At 33.1% G+C, this 26,036-nt stretch overlaps 2 protein-coding genes across 2 annotated transcripts in view; one reads left to right on the forward strand and one right to left on the reverse strand.

Annotated features, from left to right (window-relative positions):
• Nucleotides 1-1,126: 1,126 nt before the first annotated feature.
• LOC119835743 (acyl-coenzyme A thioesterase 13-like) lies at nucleotides 1,127-2,586 on the forward strand. The gene is made up of 3 exons (XM_038360724.1): nucleotides 1,127-1,327; nucleotides 1,478-1,665; nucleotides 2,064-2,586. The coding sequence occupies exons 1-3, from the start codon at nucleotides 1,244-1,246 to the stop codon at nucleotides 2,218-2,220; spliced, it is 429 nt and encodes a 142-aa protein (XP_038216652.1). The 5' UTR covers nucleotides 1,127-1,243; the 3' UTR covers nucleotides 2,221-2,586.
• Nucleotides 2,587-8,620: 6,034 nt separating this feature from the next.
• The window catches only part of LOC119835485 (peroxidasin), a 40,603-nt gene continuing 23,187 nt past the window's right edge, over nucleotides 8,621-26,036 (reverse strand). Inside the window, exons 2-7 of the mRNA XM_038360332.1 lie at nucleotides 14,597-14,812; nucleotides 12,883-12,954; nucleotides 12,576-12,808; nucleotides 12,196-12,489; nucleotides 11,849-12,121; nucleotides 8,621-11,755 (exon numbers count right to left, since the gene is read on the reverse strand). Coding sequence (XP_038216260.1) covers nucleotides 8,910-11,755; nucleotides 11,849-12,121; nucleotides 12,196-12,489; nucleotides 12,576-12,808; nucleotides 12,883-12,954; nucleotides 14,597-14,812 — 3,934 coding nt within the window. The 3' untranslated portion in view covers nucleotides 8,621-8,909. The remainder of the gene's footprint in view (nucleotides 11,756-11,848; nucleotides 12,122-12,195; nucleotides 12,490-12,575; nucleotides 12,809-12,882; nucleotides 12,955-14,596; nucleotides 14,813-26,036) is intronic.

Raw genomic sequence — 26,036 nt, forward strand, 5'->3', positions numbered from 1 at the left:
GCAAGGACTCACCGCACGTCACCAAAGCGACGCGTCGGGATCCCGCCAAACTGTGCTGGTAGTTTCACTACCCACGCACTAAACACATCGCACGCGGCCTCTGGCCGCCATCCACCGCCGCACAAGTGCGGCACCCTGCCAGTCGGCCGGATTGAGCCAAACGAGACCCAATCAACCAGCCTCATTATTGCCCAGCGGAAATCGCCAGGCCGCGACCACTAGCCGCCATCCCTCGCCGCATCTAAACGGCACCAAAACCAAACCTGGCCCCTCGGGGGATCCTAGCTAGCCAGCCAGCCAGATAGCCAGCCTTACAAGCAGCTAGTCAGCCAGCCGGGCAACCAGCCGGTTCCAGGCAGCTGGCCAGCCGGCATTATAGCCAGCCAGCCAGCCAGCCAACCGGTGGGGCAGCCGGTTCCAGTCAGGCTGCCAGCCGGTACACCAGCCAGCCAGCCTTCAGGCCAGCCAGCCAACCAGCCAGCTATAAGGTCCCCTGGCCGTCGGGTCGGTCGAGTCTCTCAGACCACTGACCGGCCGTCCAGCCCCTCCGCGTCCAATTAGCTTCACGCAGAGTGCCAGAGTGTAATCTGAGCTACTGAGCCCCCCCCGCCACGACAAGGCTTGGAACCGATGGGGGGGAAGTGTGATATACTTACTACGTCTCTTTTTACATTAATTATTTCCATAATAGTATATTAATACAATATTGAAGCTTTCAATGACAAAATAGACAGGCCATGAATTTTCCACATAATTCCCGATCCTGTGAGATTTCCAAAATAAAAACTATCATTTGTGAAAAAAAGTCCTTTCTTGGGAACTTACTGCCTCGGTAACAAATTGAATCCAAATCAGTTCAGTGCTTTCGCATATTTTATAATTAGTAGGGATTAACGTTTTCCTTTAATATTATAATGTTATTATAGCGGAACTGAATGAAATTTAAAATATTATATTGTGTAATTATACCTTGTAAAGTATAAATATAATAGTATCACATATTAAATTAAATTAAATATTAAAATATTACATTTAAGAACGCGGCCATTGCTTGAATGACGAAACTGTCAACGTCAAAAGCTGTCACATAGCTATTTAAAATTTAAAATGCTGTCATAATGTTGCATGTTTTTAATATGTTCACGAACCGTGAACCCAAAAGTAAAGTAAATAAAATCACGAGAAAGAGATTAGAACAGATACTATGTATTATTAATTGTAAGATAAATAATACGTCTTCAAAATGAGTAGTAAAGCGGCAAAAGTAGCGGAATTATTCACTAAAACAATAGCAACTACCAAGTGTTTTGATCAGAACTTACGTAAGGCAAGTGGTTTTGTATTATTGTCGATATGAAAAAACATATAAAAAACATAACATAACATAGATATTATTTTGTTCTTTGTAGGATCTAAATAGATATAGACTACGATTTTCAAATAAGGAATTAAAACAAATGCCTTATTTATTTGATAGGTTAAAGTTGTATGCTGTACAAATGGTAGGCTACTCACAGAGTTCAAAGTGGGACCAGAGCACCTGAACCAAAGAGGAACACTCCATGGAGGTTTTATTGCACACCTTGTTGATGCTATCTCAACTTATGCCCTCACGGCTAATGAAACTGTTGAGACAAGGGGTGTTTCTATAGATCTTAGCATAAGGTAATAAATGTTAATTAATAAATTTCTGTGCACTAGCCATTCCACTCAGGAATAATGTTGGTTTAATTTGTGTAGGAATTTTGAAATTGTGACCAGAAGTTTCTCGGCTTATGTGGTATGGATGAATAATCTTTTTACTATTTTTTCACAAATTTAAAATTTAACAATGATGTTGTTTTTTTATAAAAAATTATCAATACAAAATGAGTATATATTGTAGAAAATGTGTTAATACAGGTTATGGAGCTGTTGTAATGAAAAAATATTTATATCAAATAGTTTTTTTTTATTCAGGATAATTATAAATAAGCATTACTTACAGTAATTATTTGGTTATTTAAAAATAAAAAAAGTTTAATTATTTAATTCAGTATATTACATTTAACAATTTCCTTTAGTTATTTGAGTGCAGCAAGAGAAGGTGACAATATAGAAGTGGAAGCAGTTACGAAGAAATTAGGCAAGAAGATTGCTTTTCTAGAAGTTGAAGTGAGAAATAAAGATAAAAATCAGCTCCTGGCTACTGGCAGACATACCAAATATGTGGGAATTTAAATCTTTTTTTTTACCAGTACTGGTATACTACTATATTATCTGTATCAATACTTAGAGAAAATTTGACACAAAAATATGTATAAAGTAATGAAATGAAATAGAAAAAAGGATAGGTAGATAAAAAAGATTTTCAGTGATCACTGGAGAGTTAGGTACCAATATAGTAGTTTCAAACATTTATTAATACAAACCAAACAAAATTTGTGTTGCATTGTATACAGACTTTTAAATGGATACATGATTATAAACTCAGAGTACTAAGTGATAGTAGAAAATTGTAGAAAGTGAGTAAAATGTAAATGTATTTAAAACTAGAGCTCCACTCTGGCTTCACCCAATACATATGTAAATAAAAAATTATAATAATAATTGTTTTTTTTTTATTTAATCATAGACTATCACTTTCATTAGCCATCATATTATAGCCATAGGCTAGTCTATCATTTCTGAAGTTGCAACTTTCTTACAGTGAAGGAATTTTTCAATCCAATACTCAATATTCGGAAATATAAATGTTGAATTTGCTTTGAGAAATCATTAGGCACATAAAAATATGTATAAACCTATTTATTAATTTCTTAAAATTTTAAGTGTGGATGCGAGATTTTTGTAGAAAAGAGATTTTTTTTAAATCTCGACCAGCATGTACATGTGTGCAAGGAATCTTTAATATGTAATTATTCATGTTGGGATTAAAAATGAAACAAGAGAATTGGGTTTTATTTTTATTTTTTTTTCACTACACATCAAACATCAATATCTTAAAATAGTAGCGCCATATAAAACCACTCCTTATGTGTTGTAGTGAACATTATGACAGGATGATAAACATGGAATTAGTTTGGGTTTCCGATACGACCATAAAAGCTCAGATTAGGATATGAATATGAAATGTTTGGAGCTCGCGTCTGTTGAGTAAGGAATTTTCATAAATGCATTTGAGAATTTAATGATTTAAGCAGTGACAAGGTCAATGCTGAGTCCACTGCGGCGTGTTTTCGTGTTTGTTAACTTAAGTGGCAGGTCATAAAAATATTTAATTTTACAATTGCTAGAACAGCCGCCACGTCTTCTACGTTGAAAATACAATGAAAAGCAAGCACTGATTGCTTTGCTTACTTTATTTTAACATGTTCTGTTAATAAATGGATTCAAGGGCTCTCGACTTAATATATTTTAGCGATCACGAAATGAAGTTTCGACTTTTTATATCCGTTTCTGTTACGTGCACGCCGATGTGTCGTCTCGGAAACCCATTACAACGAAATACAAATAGAAACGAGTCAAAATATTAAACAGCATACGGCAATTATATAAACATATCTGATTGATTTAATTGATTAAGTCGATTATTCACAAATTAACTATAACAAAATTAGTAATAGGGCATTACATTTCGTATTTTCAACTAAATTTTGTTTCGTAAGAAACTGTATAAACATTTTATAAAACTCCCATGAGATATTTAACTGCACACTATGCCCCAATAGGTTTGCGTATGCCGTGGGTCAAATACAAGAACTAAATGCCGAAAGACAAACAATATTATTCTGTCATATTTAAGAAGACATGCGGAAAGTTGTTAGATAATTATTACTAATACCTTTACCATACAATCATAAAAATATACAATGATTCTCTTGTTCAAATGGGACACAGAAACATTTAAATAAGTATAACACTTTTGATACAACGTAAAGTAAACCGTTACATATATTGAATCAAAGTTACGTGTACACATCTTCAATCAAAATGAAATTGTTAGGTTGCTAATAAATTATAACAAAAATAATTTAAAAAATGCATATGTATTTTATGGCATTTTAGTCAATTTTGATATGTGTCTACAATTAAACATAACGTAGTATACCTATACGTAAAATTGATAATTGAAATTAAATTAATTAACATAACAATCATTTTTATAAAATAAAATTATCATCCTGTCTTCTCCAGCCTCTAGGTGAATCCGTAACACACCATAAAATAGTAATGTCCAAAAGATTCAGGCTTAACTACAATATAGCGATAAGAGACAAACAATTAACTACGGTGATGAGCACACCTAGGTATGGATATGAAGCCAATACCCGCGCCTTCATTCCACTTTATACATAAGTATCACCCCAAAGTTACAAACATCTTTATTAGTTTAGTAGCTCTTACACCAACATTCTCATATACTAACGAACTTTTCAATTTGTAATGATAGCAATGATAGGTATACAAATTTAAGGATGCATTATTAATGTGGTCGGAACTTTACTGAATTTATAACCATCTCCGTATGTTTCAAGCTTACCTACATATATCATAATTGACATCACAAATTCGATCATTCTTTCTATATTGAAGGTATCCACTATTCCTATTAGGTCTTAAAATCTCTACCTTATGTAATCAGTCAGAATTTTTATCACCTTTTATACTCAAATGTTCCAAATCCTCAAAGGAACGATAAGCGTATGACAATTTGATTAGCATTTTGCTATTTTAAAAAATTTTGATGTTTTTCTATCGATCACAGATGACCGTTTTGAAATGGGATCAAATTAATGAAAAATAAACATACAGCGTTTTGCGAATTTTACTGGTACGCAACCCATCGTTTAAGGCAAAATAGTGAAGATGCAAGCATAAAATTTATATTTTAAAACGTACTTTATTATGTACCTAGATTTAAACACATCCCAAAAATACATTTCTCTAAATACCCTTCATCACCGGGAACAAACCTATTTATAATGCTACAGTTATTGTATAAGGTCTAAAGTCTAGTATAAATTTAGATTATGCAGTTAAAATAGTTTGATTTAGGTAGAGTTGCTCAAGATCTCTTATATTAGAGTTTCATTTTAATAGATATTTAAATTTTAATAGTTTTTATCAGTAGTCTGAATAATGCACTGTAATTTCATAACCAATTTTCCAGGGAATTCAAAGTAACCAAATTATTTTAAATGCATAAACGACACGACAATGTCATTAGACATGTTTATATATATTTTTACAATATTGCCCTTGAGCGGATCCTTTCAGAAATTGTCTACTAGAAATTCTGTGCTCCTAACATTTTTGTGCAGGCATCTACGAAGTTAGTCGTAAGTTTGTAACATGTTGCACCTACGATTAAAAGTATCACAGTGTACTATAAACGTTGAACATGAAAGCGTAAGGACATAATGTAGAAGCGTAAGAGGTAACTTTACACTCTACGTATAACATCGCAACTACAAACTCCACTTCGCAACCGTATTGTTAACTTTACTTCGATAACCTTGCTTTTCATATTAGTACGATATGATACCTAAACTTTCTTAATTTAGTGCACGAAGCCATCTAATCGTAATCAGGGCTTTAGTTCACCTACAACCACAGCTGTTCATTGGTCCTACCTTTCATTTCATTTGTATTCGTACAGTCATGATAAATTGCGAGCCTTAGGGCTTAATGAGTTTATATTGTGTTCGAATGAGTACCTCTGACTTCAAGTGCAAAGTTAATTTATCATGTTAGCTTAGGAAAATAGACGGTAAGATGAATTTACTTGGATTTTTTTCTCACCAAGCATTTTTATATTACCATATAGAAAGCATCTAATATTTTATAAAATAAAGTTACTGTTCTCCATTGAGAGAATTTTATCAGTTATTAACATATATAAACACCCCTAATGGCACTGTTGTTTAAATTGAGCCAGAACTTTTGGACACACCAAGATTAAGCGACAATAAGAACCTATTCTATTCCTATACTAGAATACGTGATTAATTTACTTTAAATATTAATGACTATTATAGACACCGATTTTCTAAAAAGCATCAATAATGCGCATGATTGCGATGAAACTATCCATTTTCATGGCAAAAGTACTTAATAGCAGAACATTGATTTTGTATAAATTATTGAAATATTATTTTTCGCTTATCCATACCATTGTATTTGAACCTTATATTGTATTTCAGCTGCAATACTCCGTTTGATATTAAATTGGTTCAGGATTAATTACGCCTTGTGAGAAAGACGCAAACAGAATGTCATAGTCGTTTTGTGGTTATGAATCTCACTACTGAGTAAGTCGTTATAATCGGTATCGGAGTCCATCCAAACGGATTAATAAATGATTCCTGGTGGGTATTGATATTGATTATATACGTAGTGGCGTGAAGAGGTAAATTAAACCGAATTAGGATGTTTTTCTGTCACCAGTAGTAGCCGCTGTAAAGTCTTGTTTTGCTGACTCTACGCAATACGACAACAGAATGACGGTTGAATTATATTTTCTATAAATTTCTTTTTAATTCATACTAGTCTAGGAAGGTTTTGCGCATGAGTACCGAAAGCTATTCCTAATCAATTTTTAATCGATTCTCTTCAAAATACCCTACTGATGACATAAATGCATATTGCCATGTAACAACACCGTGCAATATTGTTTAAGCCGAAATTGTTTCATCAACTGCGAGAGTTGTTACTTTTCAAGCGCACAATTTTTCATGTTCTTTATTGATTTAGAAATAAGAAAGGGTCCAACGACTTTTGAAGATAAAGTTAATATTTTAAGAAATATCTGAAGAAAGACCTAGCACAAATATTATTAAAAAAATCAATGTAAGCAAGACGTTTTTTAAATGCATTATAAAATATTTTAATAGTGATAAAAAAATTTTTACTTTCGCGCGGTCACCAATAGGTAAATAATATAGTTTGAGATGCTTTGAACCTTTAGAAAATTACATTTCTTAAAAAATGTTAGCTTTATCGCGAAAAGTCATTGGACCTTTTTTATTTGTAAATCAATAAAGAACGTAAATAAATTGTGCGCTTGAAAAGTAACAACGCTCGCAGTTGATGAAACAATTTTGCTTAAACAATATTGCACGGTGTTGTTCCATGGCAATATGCATTTATGTCATCAGTAGGGTATTTTGAAGAGAATCGCATAAAAAATTGATTTGGAATAGTTTTCGGTACTCATGCGCAAAACGTTCATAGACTAGTATGAAATAAAAACGAATTTTTAGAAAATATAATACAACCGTCATTCTGTTGTCGTATAGTCAGTATAGTCAGCAAAGAAATAAGTCGCCGTTACTTTATCGGTCTTAAGATTGCAGCGGTTAGTGAAATATTGTTTTGAATTAGATTTGATTTTAAGATTTTGATTTATGAATTTAATTACGGTTTTCCATATAACGTACCTACGTACCGCTTATCAATTATCAAAAGCGCAAATAATATTTTTCGCGCGCGCACCTACGTAAATAAAGGAGAATATTCAGTGCTATTAATATAATTTTAATATTTCGAATGTGTCCGTACTCATGATTTCAGCCGATCTTTATAATACCTTCCAATTATCGTCACTAACCCCAAAATTTTGAACAAGGACGGAACCTGATAATAATTATTGTGCTTATTTTAGTTTAAATCGATGAAAATGCAAATAAGGAATACAAATTGTCGATCGTCACGCATAATGAATGCAATGTAATAATACTGACTGAAAGTAATATTTTTGAAATCAAAAACAATTGATAATGATAAATAAAAATGAAATGAACTTAAGAAAATCAAGTCTAGAAATGCTGTAAATTAGGATATGAAAGTTAAAATAATCATAATGTCTTACTTATCTATTTCTATATATTATTTTGAGTAAATAGACACCACATCGATATTTTTAATTAACTACATTACTCATACCTACTTTATCATCTATGTATATAACAGCAAGAGGTTGGATATTTAACATAGTAGGTAATAATTGTAATTAGAAAACCCTGCAATAAATACTTAAAAACAAGTCAACCATAAATAATATAGTCAATATTTTACATAGTAACATTAGTAAAAACTTCAGACGAGTTTTAGTAATTAATCTTATGATTTAATATAATTAGATAAAAAATAAATTCTTAAATATTTGGACCACATAGGAGAGTATAGATTTATTGTAAATATTCCGAAGTATTAAAATATGGGTAAAACACAAAAAAAGATAGAACCTCCGCTAATTGTAGAACATTGAGACACTTTTTTATTTTTTTTTCCACTGATTTTTGTATTTTTTTTTGGATTTTTATTTTTTTATTATACACGTAACATTACCAGGTAATATAATAGTCCAATGTCTAATAAATGCAGAATCAGTACCGTTTGAGTGGCTCAGTCGTCGGGTTATGTCACCGTTCTTATACTCTACAAGTACATCAATTTTTTTTTGTTTTTTTTCTTAATGCTTTTTATATAATTACGTAATCAATAATTGCCCAATAAGTAATTGTCAATTGTATGCATGATCAAATCCATTAGGCACGCTTTGTCGTTAGATGGATACCACGGCTCTTACTAACTAAACACCAATTTTTGTTTTTGGATTTTATATATGTATTTTGCATTTTTTTTTGTTTTTTTATTTTTTACTGACATTTATATGATTTAGGCTCAAGTATTAAAAACTTCACCTATCAACCACGGACTGGTATCTGTAATTGATGTTGCTCTCTGTGAAGTTTTTACCACATCGAGGTTAACGTTATTTGTATTAGTATTTCTATGAATTATGTGAACAATATCTATTTTAGTTTAATATTTACAAATGCAGCTTTCCAGTATCGTAACGCCGTGTCAATGGATGAAATATCTATAGGTACAATCGATCGTCACGGAAAGTGTTAATGTCTACTTTATACTTTTTGGCAAGTGTTCTCGAGATACTCCACTTTTCTTTGCAGATCTTCGACGATTTTAAACAAGTCATTTTGAGATTCTTCTAGAATTTCCAAGCGGTGGTCATTTTCAATCAGCTGGTTGTGGTTCGGATCCATTGAAGCTTCTCTACGTACTCGTGTCTTTTCTACGTCATTGTCATCGCCGCAAGATTCGCAATCCATCCAATATCTTAAATCAATTGACGGAAGATCTTCGCACGATGTTAGACCGTCTTGTATTTCTGGTAGTATAAATACGTTCTCACCAATCGTGTCAATATTATCACCATTATCGCAGAAAATTCGAGCCAAATTTGTCTTTTGGATTTCTTTGAATTGATCCGGTTTGAATGTAAGGGGATTCTCAAACCAAAGTCGGTCTCCGTCACGCAAACGCTTAAACTGTTCGATAAGAATGCAGCGGAAAAGTGGCCCGACTTTAGCACCTTTAGACATATCTTCCAAGATTCCGCCGACCCAAACATCGATATTGTGTACAGAGCCATAAAGTTCCTTCAACTTATCCCTAACGCCTTTATCTGATATTTCACCTGCTAAGTCATCAAAATCATTCACTTCAGACATGTTACAAATACTGCGCCATTTAGTATATGGCGGAATAGCATGATCACGCCCTCTTTGAATGTTAATAGCGGCCAAATCAAGTGCCACGGCGTGAGCTGTATGGAAGAGTTTCTCAGTCAGTTCCGAATTCAAGTTCTGCGTTGGTGTTTTCAATTTCACTGGTGTCATAAACATGCCCCTTATAAGTGGATCAACTCCTCCTTCGTCAACAATTCTCCATGGAGAGAAAAACGCGTTTCGCAATAGTAAATGTCCCTGTGGTATAGGTTCAAAATGTTCATCATAACGATGTAGAATTGGGTTAATAAGCGAATGGCCAAATCTAAGGGCTGCAGTTGCGAATACGTTAGAGATAGACGGATTTACATCAGGGTTGTATTCAGTGTAATCACCGAGAAGGGCATATCCCTCACGACCAAGAATCAATGGTAACCAATGATAGTAAGTTATAGCTTGCATTTCAGCACCAACAATTTTCCTGGCTTCTTGATAAACCTTGTCGCCGTCCCAGAATGGATTAATGGCTTTCAATTTGTTCGCAAGTCGGTTATGTTCCCTCATCCATATAGTATGCATGGCTACTAGTCCAATCTGTTCATTAGCTCGTATGTCACCAGCTACAAAACAGCTCCGTGTGCTTTCAACTAAATTGAGCCTACAATCCATAGCATTGATACCAGTTGTTGGTAAGAGTGGTTTTGTACCATGATACGTAGCTCCAACACGTAATGTTCCATTATCGTTGGTCAGATCTCTTAAATCTTCAGCAACAGCGTTTTCAAAACCATATACTTGGGAAGCATCAATGAAAGAAGTTAACTGATTGATTTGTTCCCTAGCTTCAAGGTTTCCAAACAAAACTGAAGTCATGCCAGATCCACATACAGCACTTGTTCTAATAAAATCTATGCATCGACGATTTGTAATACGAGGGTCATTTGGAGGAACATCAATGGGGAAGCATGGTGCCGCATAATCACATGTCTTTTTGCAGTCAACTCCATCCCAAGTCTGGTCACTAACAGATGGTAAAGCATGGTCCAAATCATGGTCTAGCCATTGTCCCCACTGCATAAGCATATGAGTCAGATACTCGTCCCCAGTTATGTTTTTTGTCGAAATAACCTTTGTGGAAACTAATCTGGCACTGGGTAGGGAAAATCCATTATATTTTAATCCTTTATTCCATCCTACTGGCTGGCTGAAACCGTTTTCATAAATCGGATAAAGAATTCTCCTAAAAGGCGTCAAAGATGATCCCCATGTTGGATTTTCAAAATTATTGCAGCTTCCATCGATGGATCTGTACTTTTTATGGAAACACATATTAGAACAATCTTGTGCTTTCCTGTGTGCCACACAGCCAGAGAGACGTGAAATAATATCCAAGTGCTTAGTTGATAAAATATTTTCATAATTGAACGGTTCCACCGTTGTTACCTTCAATCCCCTTTGAATATATTCACGAACTTTGTCTAACGTTCTCTCATAGATTTCCGCTGCCCTTGCAATTTCTCTGGCGGGTGCATTAGGGAATCTTGTGAATCTATAAAGGTCGTGAACACTTGTTCCGCTTCGATTCGTAAACATTTGTTCAATTGTACGCGCAATAGCCTGGTCTACATCGCGTGTCGCTTCAGTCAAGGCTATATTGACATATTCATCGCCAGGCAAAATATGATCTTTCACTGTTAAGTATGCTGATGCGGTATCTCTGCCGTGATCATTATAGACTGAACATTCGTAGCTTCCTGTATCAGTTAACGATATATTATTAATTACCAAACTTCCAATCAAGGTGATCGTAAATCTTTCATTCGGTATTATTCTGTTTCCATTTTTTCTCCACTCAATATTAGCAAGCGGTTCACTTTCATATTCACATGGCATTTGTATTGTGGTTTCTTTATAGGCTTCAATATCTTCTGGGCGTGTGACAATCTTTGGTGAAACTACTGGCACTTCCTGCACCTTTAAAATAGCAGAGATTTCAGTCAAACCTTCCGAATTTTCAGCTCGGCAGTGGTAAATACCATCATCGTCTTCAGTAACTTCAGTTATGGTCAAATTTTGATTATTGTTACTCAAGATAAGGTTTTCTTTTGGAGGAAGAATCATAGTATTTCTATACCAAGTTATGACTGGTTTCGGAACACCACGAGCAGTGCAAGTAAATTGAACCTTATCTCCAACAGCTACCTTTTCGTCCTTTGGAACCAAAATAAATGCAGGAGCGACTGAAACAAACAAACATTATTTTATTCTATGCACTCACCTTTTCTGTACTGCCGGCGTAATAAAACTATCGGAATTATTCTTGCAATGCTTACCCATGACTTCAAGTGTGCAAGAAGCTGATATTTTTCCATTGATGTTTTCCGCTACACATGTGTAGGTACCAGCGTCTATGTCCTGTACATTTTCTATGACAATTGATCCATTGTGTCGCAAAGAAAGTCGATCGGATAGAAGAATTCTTTCTCCATTGAACAACCATGATATGTGAGGTTTTGGGTTGCCAGTAGCAACACAATCGAAACCTACATATTTTTGATTGATTCGAACCATTTGCTTTCGCGGCAAAACTGTGAAGACGGGATAGTCTGAAAAAATATTTCTATTTAATAATCAATTCTAAACTACTTTTGTGTATTATGCGAGTAAGAAATATCGTTACCATTTTCATTAGGTTTACTCTGCATCATCATTCTTGCAGGTTTAGAACGTATTTCCCCAGCTGGGTTCTTTGCTGTACATTCAAAGATGCCGACATCATTTTCATCTGCTTGGTGAACCATAAGTGTTCCATTATTCATTACCTCGTATCTTGACGTATCTACGTTTATAACGGACGAGTCGCGATACCAAACAATTTCTGGAGTTGGCTCGCCAGTTGCGTAACAAACAAACATAGCATCATCACCGAAGTTAACAACGACGTCTTCAGGTTCCTTTTCGAATTCAGGTCGTTCTGAAATATCGATATAATGAATAATATGGCTCCAAATAGATATTACCCACTATAATGGTGATTTTTTATATGACATGGTAACTTACTACAATTAAAGTCGGATTCCTTCATTGTTGCTAAAGATGTCCCCATATTGCCCGATGGGCCATAGCACGTGGCAGCGATGCTCATGTCAGTGTGTTCGGAGAGCATTCGAACAAACCAAAGCATAGAGCAATCGCAAATAAGAGCATTGCTATCCAACCTTAGCTTTTGTAGTTTCGGTAGACCCCGGAATGATCCGGGCGGTATTGTCTTCAAGTTATTATTATGCAAGTACCTAGAGAAACATAAAATTAGTTCAAATGATCTGTAGCATTGAGAAAATTTACGTTGAATGTGGGATATACTCACAGTCGTTCCAACCGTGGCAAATTCGAGAAAGTTTCGGGCTCAATCTGATGTATTTCATTGACATGTAAGTACCTGTAACAAAATTAAATATTTAATTAAAAGACATCGTAGTTACATATTATGTAGTATATTTTTCTAATGTTTAAATTGGTTTCTTGATCGAAGTATAAGAAAGTAAATCCTGAACAATAAGAAACTAAACATGAAGAAGGGCACATATGTTATTGGAATTGATCTTGCATTTGGCTCTATATATTTTAGAGATAAAAAATCTATTCAATTGTAATCGGACATATTCCACGCGATATATTGCCATCAATTAAAATACGAGTTTAGATAGCAAAATTTTAACCAATAAAGTAAATCTATTCTAGTCACCTAGATGCTTAACGTGACATAACATTGTGTGTTAGGTATTGTATAATTCTTAGTATGGATTTTATGAAAAACTAATCATGCTATATCATGGGATACTTTTATGTCAGACTAGCTGTCCTACGCGGTTTTATCTACGACATACACGATGTTGTTTCATTTATATTCCTCCTTCTCAGCCTCCTTATAATTAATTATCTATACCTAACACTAACATAAGTTTGAAATCGGACTATTAGTTCCTGGGATAAAATGATTGACAAGATTAAACTGGACGAAAACGGGACGTGATGATAGTACTGTATGTTTAGCGCACGTTAAGACTCAGTATTCTTGGCTGTTTGGACAAAAGGCATATCGCAAATTTCATAACAATTCCGATTAATGTTTAGCGGCGTCTCGCCTCATCGGTTTCTTAAACCCCTGCTGAAACATGAGCGCAGATAATTCTTTGAATCGCTATTATTTATATTATGAGAACAATTTTTTAAATGTTTTGTATGAAAATTTATATTATTATCCACCCAATAAAATAACACTCAATTTTTTAAATTATATATAACACTGTACCCCCAAACTGTTATACGAATTATGTACCAAAAACCGAAACCGAAAAACCGAAAAAGATCATAGTAGTACTATTTCTAATCGACAGTAAGGAAACAAATTTTCTATTCGAATTAAAATTTTTAATCAAATTATCAAAATACAAGAATTTAAAACAACGATTGGGTCAGCTAGTATAAACAATCTATTTCAAATATATCAGACCGCATGCAAAACGGTGACATCATTTTCTGTGAAACTCATTGAGGAATGGCTGGGTCGCGTGGGCTGTTTATCTCTACTTAGAACCCGGGTCATTGATATTATATAAAATGTATAATCGATCTCTTATCAGCGTATTATTATAACCACTGCTTCAATTGTATTTTTTTAAGTATGTATTGAATAAATTGAAGTGGGGTCCATTATATAACAATAACATTATATATATATTATTATATGACTGATAGCAAAATAAATTAGTGTATTTATCACCACAATGTTATCAGACTGTGTTATAAATCATTTGGCAAAAGAAATACTAACAAGCATTAGTATGTATACTGGAATAAGAAATTATAAATTTATTCAATGACAAACGGCGGGATTTTTCAGATTTCCAGAATTTCATGGAATTTTACTCTTTAATTTGTCTTTCTTTTTTTCAATACTAGATATTAAGAATACCACGTCACGTCAAAAATAATATTTATGAATTGTTATTTTTAAAACTACCACCGACATAACCTCCGACGAAACGGGGAATTTCATTATAATTATATCATATACTCACAGTTGTTCCAAGTGGATCATGCCCTGGAATACATCGGAATCGATGTGTCGGATCCTGTTCCTGTACAAGTACAGGTACTTCACCCTCCGGAGGCCATGGAAGGCGCCCGAGCGTACCTCCCTGAGCTGGTTGTCGTTCAGCAGCAGGGAACGCAGCCGGTGCAAGTGACTGAACACTCCTGGAGCGATGTCGTAGATGCGATTGAAGCGAATGTCCCTGAAACAAGATGGCGGAGTCATACCTTTGTTTGATACTTTTACAAATAAATCAAAACATTATAATTTTAATATCCATAAGGTTTTAGATATTCAGAATATAGTTGTGTATGTTTATATATTTAAATTAATGTTTGAACGTAATATAGTTGTAATGGTTAGGGAGGGGCGACTGAAAATCAATGATGCATCTACGCATCATACCAATATTGAATGTTGTAATTTAATAAATAATCTCGTTATTTTCTGCAGGCGTGCTTGATCCTACAACAGATCCTGAACAGATTTTGAAGAAAATTGTCATAGATGTAGCTTATGCACCCGATGCATGATACTTGCTTTTACCCGCATGTTCGATCGCGGTTGAAATCTTTCAGCACAACCAGTATGTTGGCATTAATAATGCTATATTTGAAACAACGTAAAAAAATAATTAAGAATGCTTTTTTGTTATGCTCTATTCAAAAACAGGCAAGCAAAGTAATGCACTATAAATATAAGAACAAAATATATAATTATTGATACCAAAAAACTAAACCGCGTTCAAACTGCTGGAACTAGGCTAAATATAAATAGGACCACATCGAAGGTACCAGCGATCAAATAAAAAAAAAAAATCATAAAGTCGGTTCACCCAGTTGTGTGAATACAAGAACAAAAAATACAGTAGAATCGCTTGAAAAGAATTGAAAATAATTTCGCGTGAATAATGTTACTTAAACCAACAAACATTGTCAAAAACATTAAGTAAACGAGCCTCAGGTATGGCCTAGATAAATGGTTGTAACTCATAGTTGTGATAAGTTGTACATTGTATCAGCGTGTGCTCGTGCATATATTCGCAAAGCTCAGACTAGTTTAAGGAATAATAATTAATCTATAAGGTCGTTTAGCGAAGACGCTTAGACATGTCAATCGTGCGCGAGGCTTAGGGCGGGAGGAGGTAGAAATAAGCCCGAGCTACCTATGTCCTGTCATAGCAGCTCGGGACACTAGTTACGGCTGCCGTGTGAATGTTTGAATTTATATTAAGAGCAATATGCAATTATGTTGTAAAAATGGTAGATAAAATCTCCGTTTTCGTTATAACTATCTTAGCGAATGTTATTGATTTGTGACAACCGCAATATTGCCTTGAAGTTTGTATATAACGATATAAGTGAACGTTGGACACAAAACCATTATAAATAACACACAACATATGCTTTTAAATATTCTTTTTCCACTCAACGGTAGAAACCAAACCAAAAATAGAATTTCTACCATTTGGTTTACCTCACATTTAGGTACTAATATCTTAATATTATTACCTATATATTTTTTTTTTCTTTTTATAAAAATCTCCAAATTATATTGAAAGCATAAAGTATGTTTAAATCCGACTAAAAATAGCAAATAATCTTTATTCCCAACGCAGTGTATTCCGGGTAAACACAATTCAATATTATCCATTGCATTTTGCTTTTGCTCATAATTTCGCAGAATATACACAACAAACGTCCAAAAATAAAATATCTCGCACAGCCATTTTAATTCTCGATATAAAAGATACACCAAAACAAAAAGGTATTAAGGATATCACATTTATTTCCTAGAAAGGTAAAAATAGATAATTTGGTGCAATATTATAATCATATGAAAATCTTTAAATTTATAGCTACAAATTTTTTACAGTCTGTCTTACTAAAGACTTTTTTCACAATTATTAATAATATAAATTATATAGTGTAACAAACTACTGTTAGAACAATACGACACAATACGCATAAGAGATTTAACAAGCATCATTATTGGATCTTTCGTTGGTTAAATACTTGCTTATATTTTATACATAAAACTAAAGATACATCGCTGTATATGCAATCTGACTTAATAATTACTAAGTGGAAGAACGAAAGCTACTGCAGGCATTAACTATTTATTCAGAATTTCAGACAATAATCATGTCATGAGCTGCGCTATTCAATAATAATATGACTTATAACAACATTTTCAAAGTCAACTTAGTGTTTGTAGTTTTTTTTAATCATTCAACCGGTTTTGAGGCTTATACAAACGAAAAAAAAAATACATTCTTTAGACTTACTAACGTAATTTTACTATTTAACTTCAACATGTTTATTTTAGATCTATTGATAGACCATCTCCATTTAGAAATAGGTTTTATTTCCTTTATATACTTATTTAATCATTAAGTAGGCGTTTGACCGATACCATCTTTACCACCCACCGGAATATTTCATAATGCACTGTATAGATAAGGTTTTTAATATGCGTTGTATACTTGATTGTGCCACTATCACGACTCAAACATATATAATACTTTTTTGCTATGACTTGTAAACGAATTCTTCCACCAAGTCCTTAACTAAAACAAATTTCTCACCAAAACAGTCGGACTTTAGGTGAGGACACAATTTACGTGTAATTGTTATTAGTGATCGAAGTATATATATATATATATCATACTAGGTTATCCAAAGATGGTATATTGAAAAAAGACACGACGACATTTTATAACGTATTTAAAATGTAGTATGAACCTACTGAAATTTAACGAGCTAGTTCAAATTTAACAATGGTGTAAATCTTTGAAAGTACGTATTTTAATAAAATCTTTCAAAATTCGTATCACAACTGAATGCGTTTTGTATAAATGCAAATAATCCGATTGTTACGACCACAATTGTTATATAACTCATGCAAATTGTATTTGTTTAAATATAAATATTTCCAAGGGAATTAAGAAATGTTTAATGCATAGTACGGTTAAAGTAAATTCAAATTTGCTTCGAACGTTATAATTCAAGGAAGCGGGACCGCAGAGATAAGCTTTCAAATTAGCGCATGAAAATTATGAAAAATTATACTTACACCATTTCGTTGTAGAATCGTCACAAATTATAAAATGAATGCATTGAATTGAATGGTTTATGATAAAACTTTTTACATAATTATTGTGATGGTGGAACGCGATGATGAATTTATTTCAAAGATTCGTTCATTTTTAGAGATATCGCGGGCGAATCACGGGGTTGATCACTAATGATAAAAAGTAACTATAATTATATGTGTACATTGGACAAACCCGGGACGAACCGCTAGTATATCATACGGATTAATATTGCTGAAGGGTGCCTTGAATTCATTTATGTAGCGTTTACAAACTTCAAAGCTATCGTTGATTGAAGCGTTTGTTATTGAAAGTGTGGTGGTTTAACTTAATCAGTTTATAAATTGCTATTTAAGCCTTTATTGGAGCAGGTCAAGCTTATATAGTGAACATTGATTTTATAAATCAGAGAATATTATGGTCTTTGCTAGTGAGTATATACGATAATGTTATATATGTAAGAGCCACAATAATGCATCACGCTGTTCATGTCTTAGAATTAAGTTATTATTTTAACTATGTACGCCACTCTCATTTACTATAGTTATCTTATTTTTTTCCTGCAATGTTGTGTCGATCTGTAATAGTGTCAAGCTATGTATTTATACAAAAAAATGGGTTTGCGATAACTTTTCTAATAAGTCACAAATCAGAATTTAAACTACGCAGGTAATTTGCTTTGCATTAAATATGTACTTAATTTAATTTCTATATTTGAATATGCAACACCATGGTTAGAGAAGTGAAACAGAATTAAAACTGAACTTTAAACAACAAAACATGTGATAAATATCGTGTGCTTACATATAATGAATGCACTCTAGTCTCTAACTAAGTAAGTTAAGCTTCTAATCCGAACGTACAGTGAAAATTACAATTAAATAAAGAAAAATAACATTTTAAATGTAAACAAATTTCCAGGAAATGTACATTATAAATTAATTTGTTAATGTGGGAGTCGAAACCGCTTCGGCACCAATTTAGCCAGCTCTTACTGGGAAGTACCACATCCCCCACAGTAGATCGGCTTGAAATAGTAGCATGCTACTGTTTATTTCATACCCTTCCTGCCTATTCCTTCTTTCCAATCGTCAATCCATTCCTTTAGCAATCATTGACAACCTCTGCGAATTTCCATGGGCGGTGTTGATCACTTACCTTCAGGCGAACCACTAGCTCAATTGCCCGCTATGACATTAAATAATCTATATACCTCATTAAATCTTATCAAACTGATCCAGCCTCTGTTATAATCCTTTCACTACCATTATGTAGATTTTTAAATGTAAAACCTTTAATTACCATAATCAGCTACTCGTTTATGCAAGAAAAACATTTTCTGCTTCATTTTTTAACAAACTAAATATTGATTTAATTGTTCAATCATATGCATACCTTTATATACAAAATATTCAAATACACGGGCTATATTTTACAAAATTATACTAGTAATATATAAATTACGTGTCACGTTGTTTATCCGCGATGGACTGCTAAACTACTCAACCGATTTTAATCAAATTTGCACACCATGTGCAGTTTGATGCAACTTTAGAGATAGTATAGATTATACTATTACAATTAGGATAAATGACTACCCTATACTCTATACCCAATATAATACTATTTATAGTATTATGTTATCTGTGATTATACGTAGGTCTCTAACTACGAGTCATATAATGCTGTCACTAAACCATCTGGATTCTGCAGATGGAAATATTTTGAAGAGTATTTATGCGTAGTTTATCCACACAGTTGCAATGATTCAATCAAGATTAAGTTTTTAATCACATGCAAGTACAAATAACTATCAAAAATTTTGTTTTCATTCAATTTACTATGTGATCTTGGTATGATTATTATTTGCAAATATATATCTACTGTGTACCTTACATAGTTTTAGTTTCACTTTTCAGATCTATTTCTCTCTAGAGTTAATCGTTTAATCATTGAAAATCTGAAATTTTATTAATATAAACAAAGAAAAGGTTCTATCTATTTTCAAATCTACAGTTTGATGAATGGTGTTCGTATTTAGCACAGCCATTACATACATTTTAAACTGCAAAAATCATCCTTTTGCGAGACCATTTAATAAGTTAAATAATATTCAATAGCGATGCATTGAATTTATACATGAAAAATTCACTATAACGAGGACTCGGAGCATAATGCTATTTAGCTTACCGTCACGTGTATTCGCTAACAAAGTCTATAGAATTCACACTTTTGCCATTTAAATCGAAACTCAACGGTACATTTCAGATAGCTATACTCAGTGGATTTCTTCCATTTATCACGAAACAGTTTTATAATAAATAACATCATTACATAATACATGTGCAAAACCTTCCTTGCACACAAGCTCACGCATTCACAAATCACACACACACTCTCGTAAACACTGCTTAACTTAACTCGCTCTCAAATTTTTTAAATTGCTATTTTTTACATTATGCTATAGAGAATAAATAAACAAATAAATATGTCACAGCTTTGTGTAGTTCATAGAAACACTCTCAGGACTGCTTTCATTTCTATATTTCTACTAATGGTACATCTTTTCATAATTGGAGTTTCTAATTATCAATTATCTTGAAGATTGTACACCTGCAAGGTGCCATATAATAAATAAATTGTATTGTACGTAATCAATGGTTTCCTGTGTTGTTTGTACCAAACATAACTGGGTGGCGAGAAAGCATTGTACCAAGACAATATTGGTTTCTGACGCAGTTGCATGGAACGGACTGTCAGAATGTCCAAATCAATACAAACATTGATACATTTACTTAATAATTAATACTATTGAATCACATATAGACTTATGTAACTATCAATGTAGGTATTTATGCATGATGACGTAATAAGTAAATTCGTTCGTAATTTAAAAAACCCCGTCATATTTCTAGCTAAGCCATTCATTCCAAATCAAACATATTTAATAAAGAATAGGTCGCATCTGGTCATCAGATGGGTAAAGGTCGACTTCATACTTCATACGGTCTCGACGTAGACATAGCTTTAGTTAAGTAAAATGATTTTTTAATTTGATCATTTTTATTTTTATTGATTTGATTACCACTACTCTAATCTTATATCTTTAAACGAGCAATTATTGTATATATATATCTATATATATAATTGGAATCTCGGAATCGGCTCCAACGATTTTCATGAAATTTAGTATATAGGGGGTTTCGGGGACGATAAATCGATCTAGCTAGGAATTTTTTTTAGAAAATGTCATATTCGTGTTTTATTCGTGTTTTATCGACTTAAATTTTCTTTTGTAACAAATAGGAGGCGTTTGAGTAGTCCCAATTTATTATGACTCTTCCTGACATCTATTGGCGAATGATAATACTATAAATGCGAAAGTTTGTGAGGATGGATGCATATGTATGTGTGCGTCTGTTACTCTTTCACGCAAAAACTGCTGAACCGATTGCAATGAAATTTGCTTCATAGATAGCTGGACAACTGAAATAACACATAGGCACTTTCTATACCGATATTCCTACGGGATACGGACTTACGCGGTTTCAACCGCGGGTCACAGCTAGTATGCTATTATGCAGCGTTAGAAGTTTTCTGACTTTGCAATATATATACCGCTAGTAAGTAAAATAAATTAGTAGATCAAGAGTTTATTCCATAAACGTTACAAAGTTATAAAAATTATCTCATTATAATATTAGTATATATGATGATATGAATATAATAGAACTTGCATAAGGTCTCTCATTAATGGGAAAGCACCTTAACCACTGAACCTTTTAGACGAATTTTGCTACAGAGATTTACCGGACTAAGGACTTAGGACAGTTTTTATCCTACCGGATCGGAAACTAGATGAGGCTATACTTTGGTTGTATACTTACTAACCGCCCTAATACATGTGAGGACTGGTTCTGAGGGAACATGCTTTAGGTAGTTTAATTATTATGGACACGAGTATCAGTCAAGTTTCTACGCAAATAAACCAATTAACAAAATATCAAAATAATGAGCTATATGATATATCTAATTACAGTTACTGAAAAAGCATAATACAACTCAATACTAAACAATCATTTCAAATTATACAATGCAAATTCATGATTCAATTCGGAACGGTTTAAAATAATTATTTCAAATACTAATTAATAACGATATTATTTGATACTTAACGATTGTGTTTGAATAATTGTGATTGAACAATACGGTAATGGTTGATATAAATCGATTAATATCAGCGTGAATTCACATTAATTTTGCATTATATGTCAGCCTGTAACTCGACACGACAATTATTGAAATATTTTATTTTAACATCACATTTGATTACGCGGTATGCTTTTTTTATGTCACAGTCGGTAATGGAGATGGTGGGACGCCTAATGGTAAACGCTACCACCATGCAGATCTTACGCCTCCACAAACGCCTCCACAAGTGGATTCCTAATCCCTTCCCAATTTAAAGTCGACATTAAATTGGGAAGGGATTAGGAATAAAGGAAAGGACTGGGAAGGGTAAGGAAAACGATATGGGCCTCCGGCTCCCCCACTCACCGGACGAAACACAGCAGAATATTATTTCTCGCCGGTCATTGGTAGCGCTTACCATCAGGCGACCCACCAGCTACATTGCCGACTATGACATAAAAAAAGGACTTTTATAAATTGTACCCATGAATATTTGTACCATGAATATTTTTATGACGACACGGGCTAAACTAAGCAAGCGAGAGTATCTTGATTATTTGTTTGTCTCTCTTTTGAGCTGTAATGGAGCAATTTTATGATATAATACGATTTAAGAGCATGTGTCTGGAGATAGGAGCCCAAGGAGTGCCATAGGCTACTTTTTACTTCGATAACTCAATCCAATGAGAATTTCCTTTGACTACGAGAGCGAAGTTGCGGGCGGAAAGCTAATTATGGTATAAGTGCATACATAAATGTATCCATAAGTTCATTGATAGTACAGGCCCACTGAAACGGCGTAGGTATATCGAGCTACTACTATACGTAGCTTTGTATTTAGGCACTCATGCCTTTACTGACGTTTAGATTCTATTTCGAACTACTACATTTGAAAATACACATTTTATCATGACATATCGTAGGTATCTAAGTAAAGGACTTTCTTCATATATTCAAGTCGAACTATGAAGATGCGACAAACACACGAGGCTTAAAGCTTTTTAACAGTGATTAGGCTCGGAGTTTGAGTAATTAATGTCACTTTAACACACTAATTAATTTAAGATGTATATATTGAATTAATAAGTTGTTATATACATAACATACAATGTCTCTACATAAAGAATAAATGCAATAAAATTGTAAATAATTAATTAATATTTAAACTTAAATGTTAATCCCATCACAATCCAAAAAGCACATTTCATTGATGTGTATTTGATTCAGGAATAAGCAGAAAATGAATACATTTCCAACGATTATAACAATGATATGGTTGCGAAATATGTGGCACATTGTTCTCTTTGAGCTGGAACACATTAAATATCGTGTAAATTTACAAATTCTTTAAAAAAGTATATCTTTGTTATTAAGATACAAATATTTCATGAATTCAAATGATGTGTATTAAGTATTATTTATACTAATATTATAAAGCTGAAGAGTTTGTTTTTTCGTTTGTTTGTTTGAAAGCGCTAATCTCAGGAAATACTGGTCCGTTTTGAATTTTTTTTCAGTTTTAGATACCTATAGATAGACATTAATGGAGGAACGCTTTAGGCTATATATGTGCCACAATAAGAGGTGTATAATTTTAAACAAATTTTAAAATTAGTGTCAGATTGTCTATGAAATGCCTTTGGCCAAGGTTTGCTGAAGTATCACATCAGCCAGTTGACTCTCAGAATAACCTTTTAAGGTGCTCAGATTTATATGACTTTCAGAATAATTAAAAGTGAACCTACAAAACTACGTTTTAATCCCGAAAGCTCAAAAGCAGCCATGTGGAAATTTCCCTTGTAACCTCTAGCAACTAACGTCTAATATAATTTCTTTCCCAGTCAATGAATCGTTATATGTAAGTACAGTGGGATTTATAATCGCACTGTAATTTCAATTTAATTTGTCTTCTTTAATAAACTTTATTGAAGGCGGGATTCATAGGAAGTTCCTTTCTAACGTCAATGTATTTGATTCAAAGGAATATGCATTTTAATAAGAAATTTCTGCAAATCAAACAAGGGGAAATAAGCTAAAAATACAATCATGATATTTATAATAGGAATTATTCCATTACATATATTATTTTTTTTACATTTTTATTCTATACATGTTTTATCTATTACAATATTAAAACATGATCAAAAATGTTTTAATAGATTAACAGATATCAGGGGTTGAGTACAACTTTTAAACAATTTTGATACACACGCCTCTGATTCCATAGAGATTAAATTTCAAGTACCATTTTTTATCTGTTTTCATTAAGTTTAATTTTCCGTACTGCAATCTAAATATCGTATCATTGTTTATATTTGTCTTCCTTTAAAAGATCATATATGACTTCAATATACATACAGACAGAACGAATTCGGTTTATTTGCGCGACCTCAAAATTATAAGAAAATTTGGTAAGTGCTAATCGTATCAAAAAAAAAATTTAATCGATAGATTAACAGTGACAAACAACTCAAGCTAAGTTTAAATTGTTATACATTTCTATGGACAAAGGTATGTCTCGATTTATTTTAAAGCAACCGCAAGACAGTAGTCTTCGATGTAAAACATGATTCAATTAAGCAGATGCTAAATTAACGCTTTATAGCAATAAAACAGATAACTTTAACGGGTTAAATGGCCGCAGTATTATTTGCACTCAGAATAAGCGTCTAACAGAATAATATTCAGATATTGAATTAGATAATTTACTTATGACTGCGAAACGTTTTGAAATAGACCATTTTGCACTGCCCTTGCTTATAGCAGATACATTTCTAAAGAAAAACATAATTCACTTAATGAAGTTGTATAGTAAAAATTTCGATATAAACCTTGTAATGTAAAAGGCTAACTATGATTTTGATAATTATATAACTTAGATAAAATCATATTAAATTGTTTTTACGTTCTAGTTTGTTACTTTTTATATGCTTGTGCTCAATGGAAAATCTATAGAAGAGACGGGCATTTTTATAGTAACCATTATACCATAAGTTTGTCAACCTTAATTAGTTTACTTTTAAGCTGTAAACATTGCGCTTATCAAGGCAAACATTCGCGGTAGTTTGTTTTATTTGACGCAAGTGAGTCATCAAATCGAGTCAGTTGAAATTTATTTATGATTATAATGAATGGTATTAAAGTTATCATAAATCGCCTGTAATTTTTGTTACTGTGCTGTATTTTCTCTAATCCATGATATGTCTTCTTAAACCGGTCATCTTGACTTTAAAATTGATTTCGATGTTTCAACTATCTTTGTTTGCAGTTCTACACCCAGGCGAATTGATAGCTGACGTTAAAAGGATGGGATAGAGAAAGGATTGATGAAGGAAATAGAGAAATGGACCGGGAAGGATGAGGAAAACGATACGAGTCACCGGCTCCTCCATTCTCAGACTAAAACACTAAATGCTACTATTTCATACTTATTTTCTGTGCGGGTGTGGTAGATAACCAGGTGTGTGCTGGCCCAATTCGTGCAAAGGCGAGCTCGACTCCCACATACGTTTTGAACTCCATTAAGTATCAGGTAGTAGAATTTATTGGTTATTTTGACGTATAAAGCGTAGGCCGGATCGCTATTCCAATACAAATTCATCGGTATTCAATGCATTATGTGATTTAAATTAGTTCAGCCTTGTATCGGGAATATGAACCGTGACCGATTAATCTTCGGCACTCCCGTTATCATTGTTTTCCAGTTCAGCAAAAACAAATTCAAAATGGAGTTAATAGCGGATGAAATTAAGTTGAATTTATATTGTGACCCGTAAAAAGTAATGCAACCCTTTCGTTTGTAGTATTTCTAAACGATGCACCAAAATTCACCTAAATGTTGACTCCAGTAATTGATACTCCGCAAGGATTCTTTATAACAATTTTCATTGTTTCTGTACGTTTTTGTTTCTTATGTATCTTTGACTTACTACTCTTTTTCTAATGTTCGCCATTACAAATCTTTCTTCTTCATAATGCGAAAGACAATAAACTACAAAACTACTGTTTATCATCGTACTTTCTCTCAACATAACTCTCCTTGACACTATTATTTGAATAAATATATTTTTCATATATACACATCATATTCACACACTATCTATGATGTACAAAAATAATTTATTAGTATATTTATTTATAC

Source organism: Zerene cesonia, chromosome Z (genome assembly GCF_012273895.1).
Source record: "Zerene cesonia ecotype Mississippi chromosome Z, Zerene_cesonia_1.1, whole genome shotgun sequence".
NCBI classification, from domain to species: domain Eukaryota; kingdom Metazoa; phylum Arthropoda; class Insecta; order Lepidoptera; family Pieridae; genus Zerene; species Zerene cesonia.

What these genes read in the sequence shown, in the direction of transcription:
- LOC119835743 (XM_038360724.1), top strand. Translation starts at nt 1,244, where the DNA reads ATGAGTAGTAAAGCGGCAAAAGTAGCGGAATTATTCACTAAAACAATA. An exon ending in TTGATCAGAACTTACGTAAG is followed by an intron (nt 1,328 to 1,477) that starts GCAAGTGGTTTT and finishes TTTATTTGATAG; the next exon opens with GTTAAAGTTGTATGCTGTAC. An exon ending in TCTATAGATCTTAGCATAAG is followed by an intron (nt 1,666 to 2,063) that starts GTAATAAATGTT and finishes AATTTCCTTTAG; the next exon opens with TTATTTGAGTGCAGCAAGAG.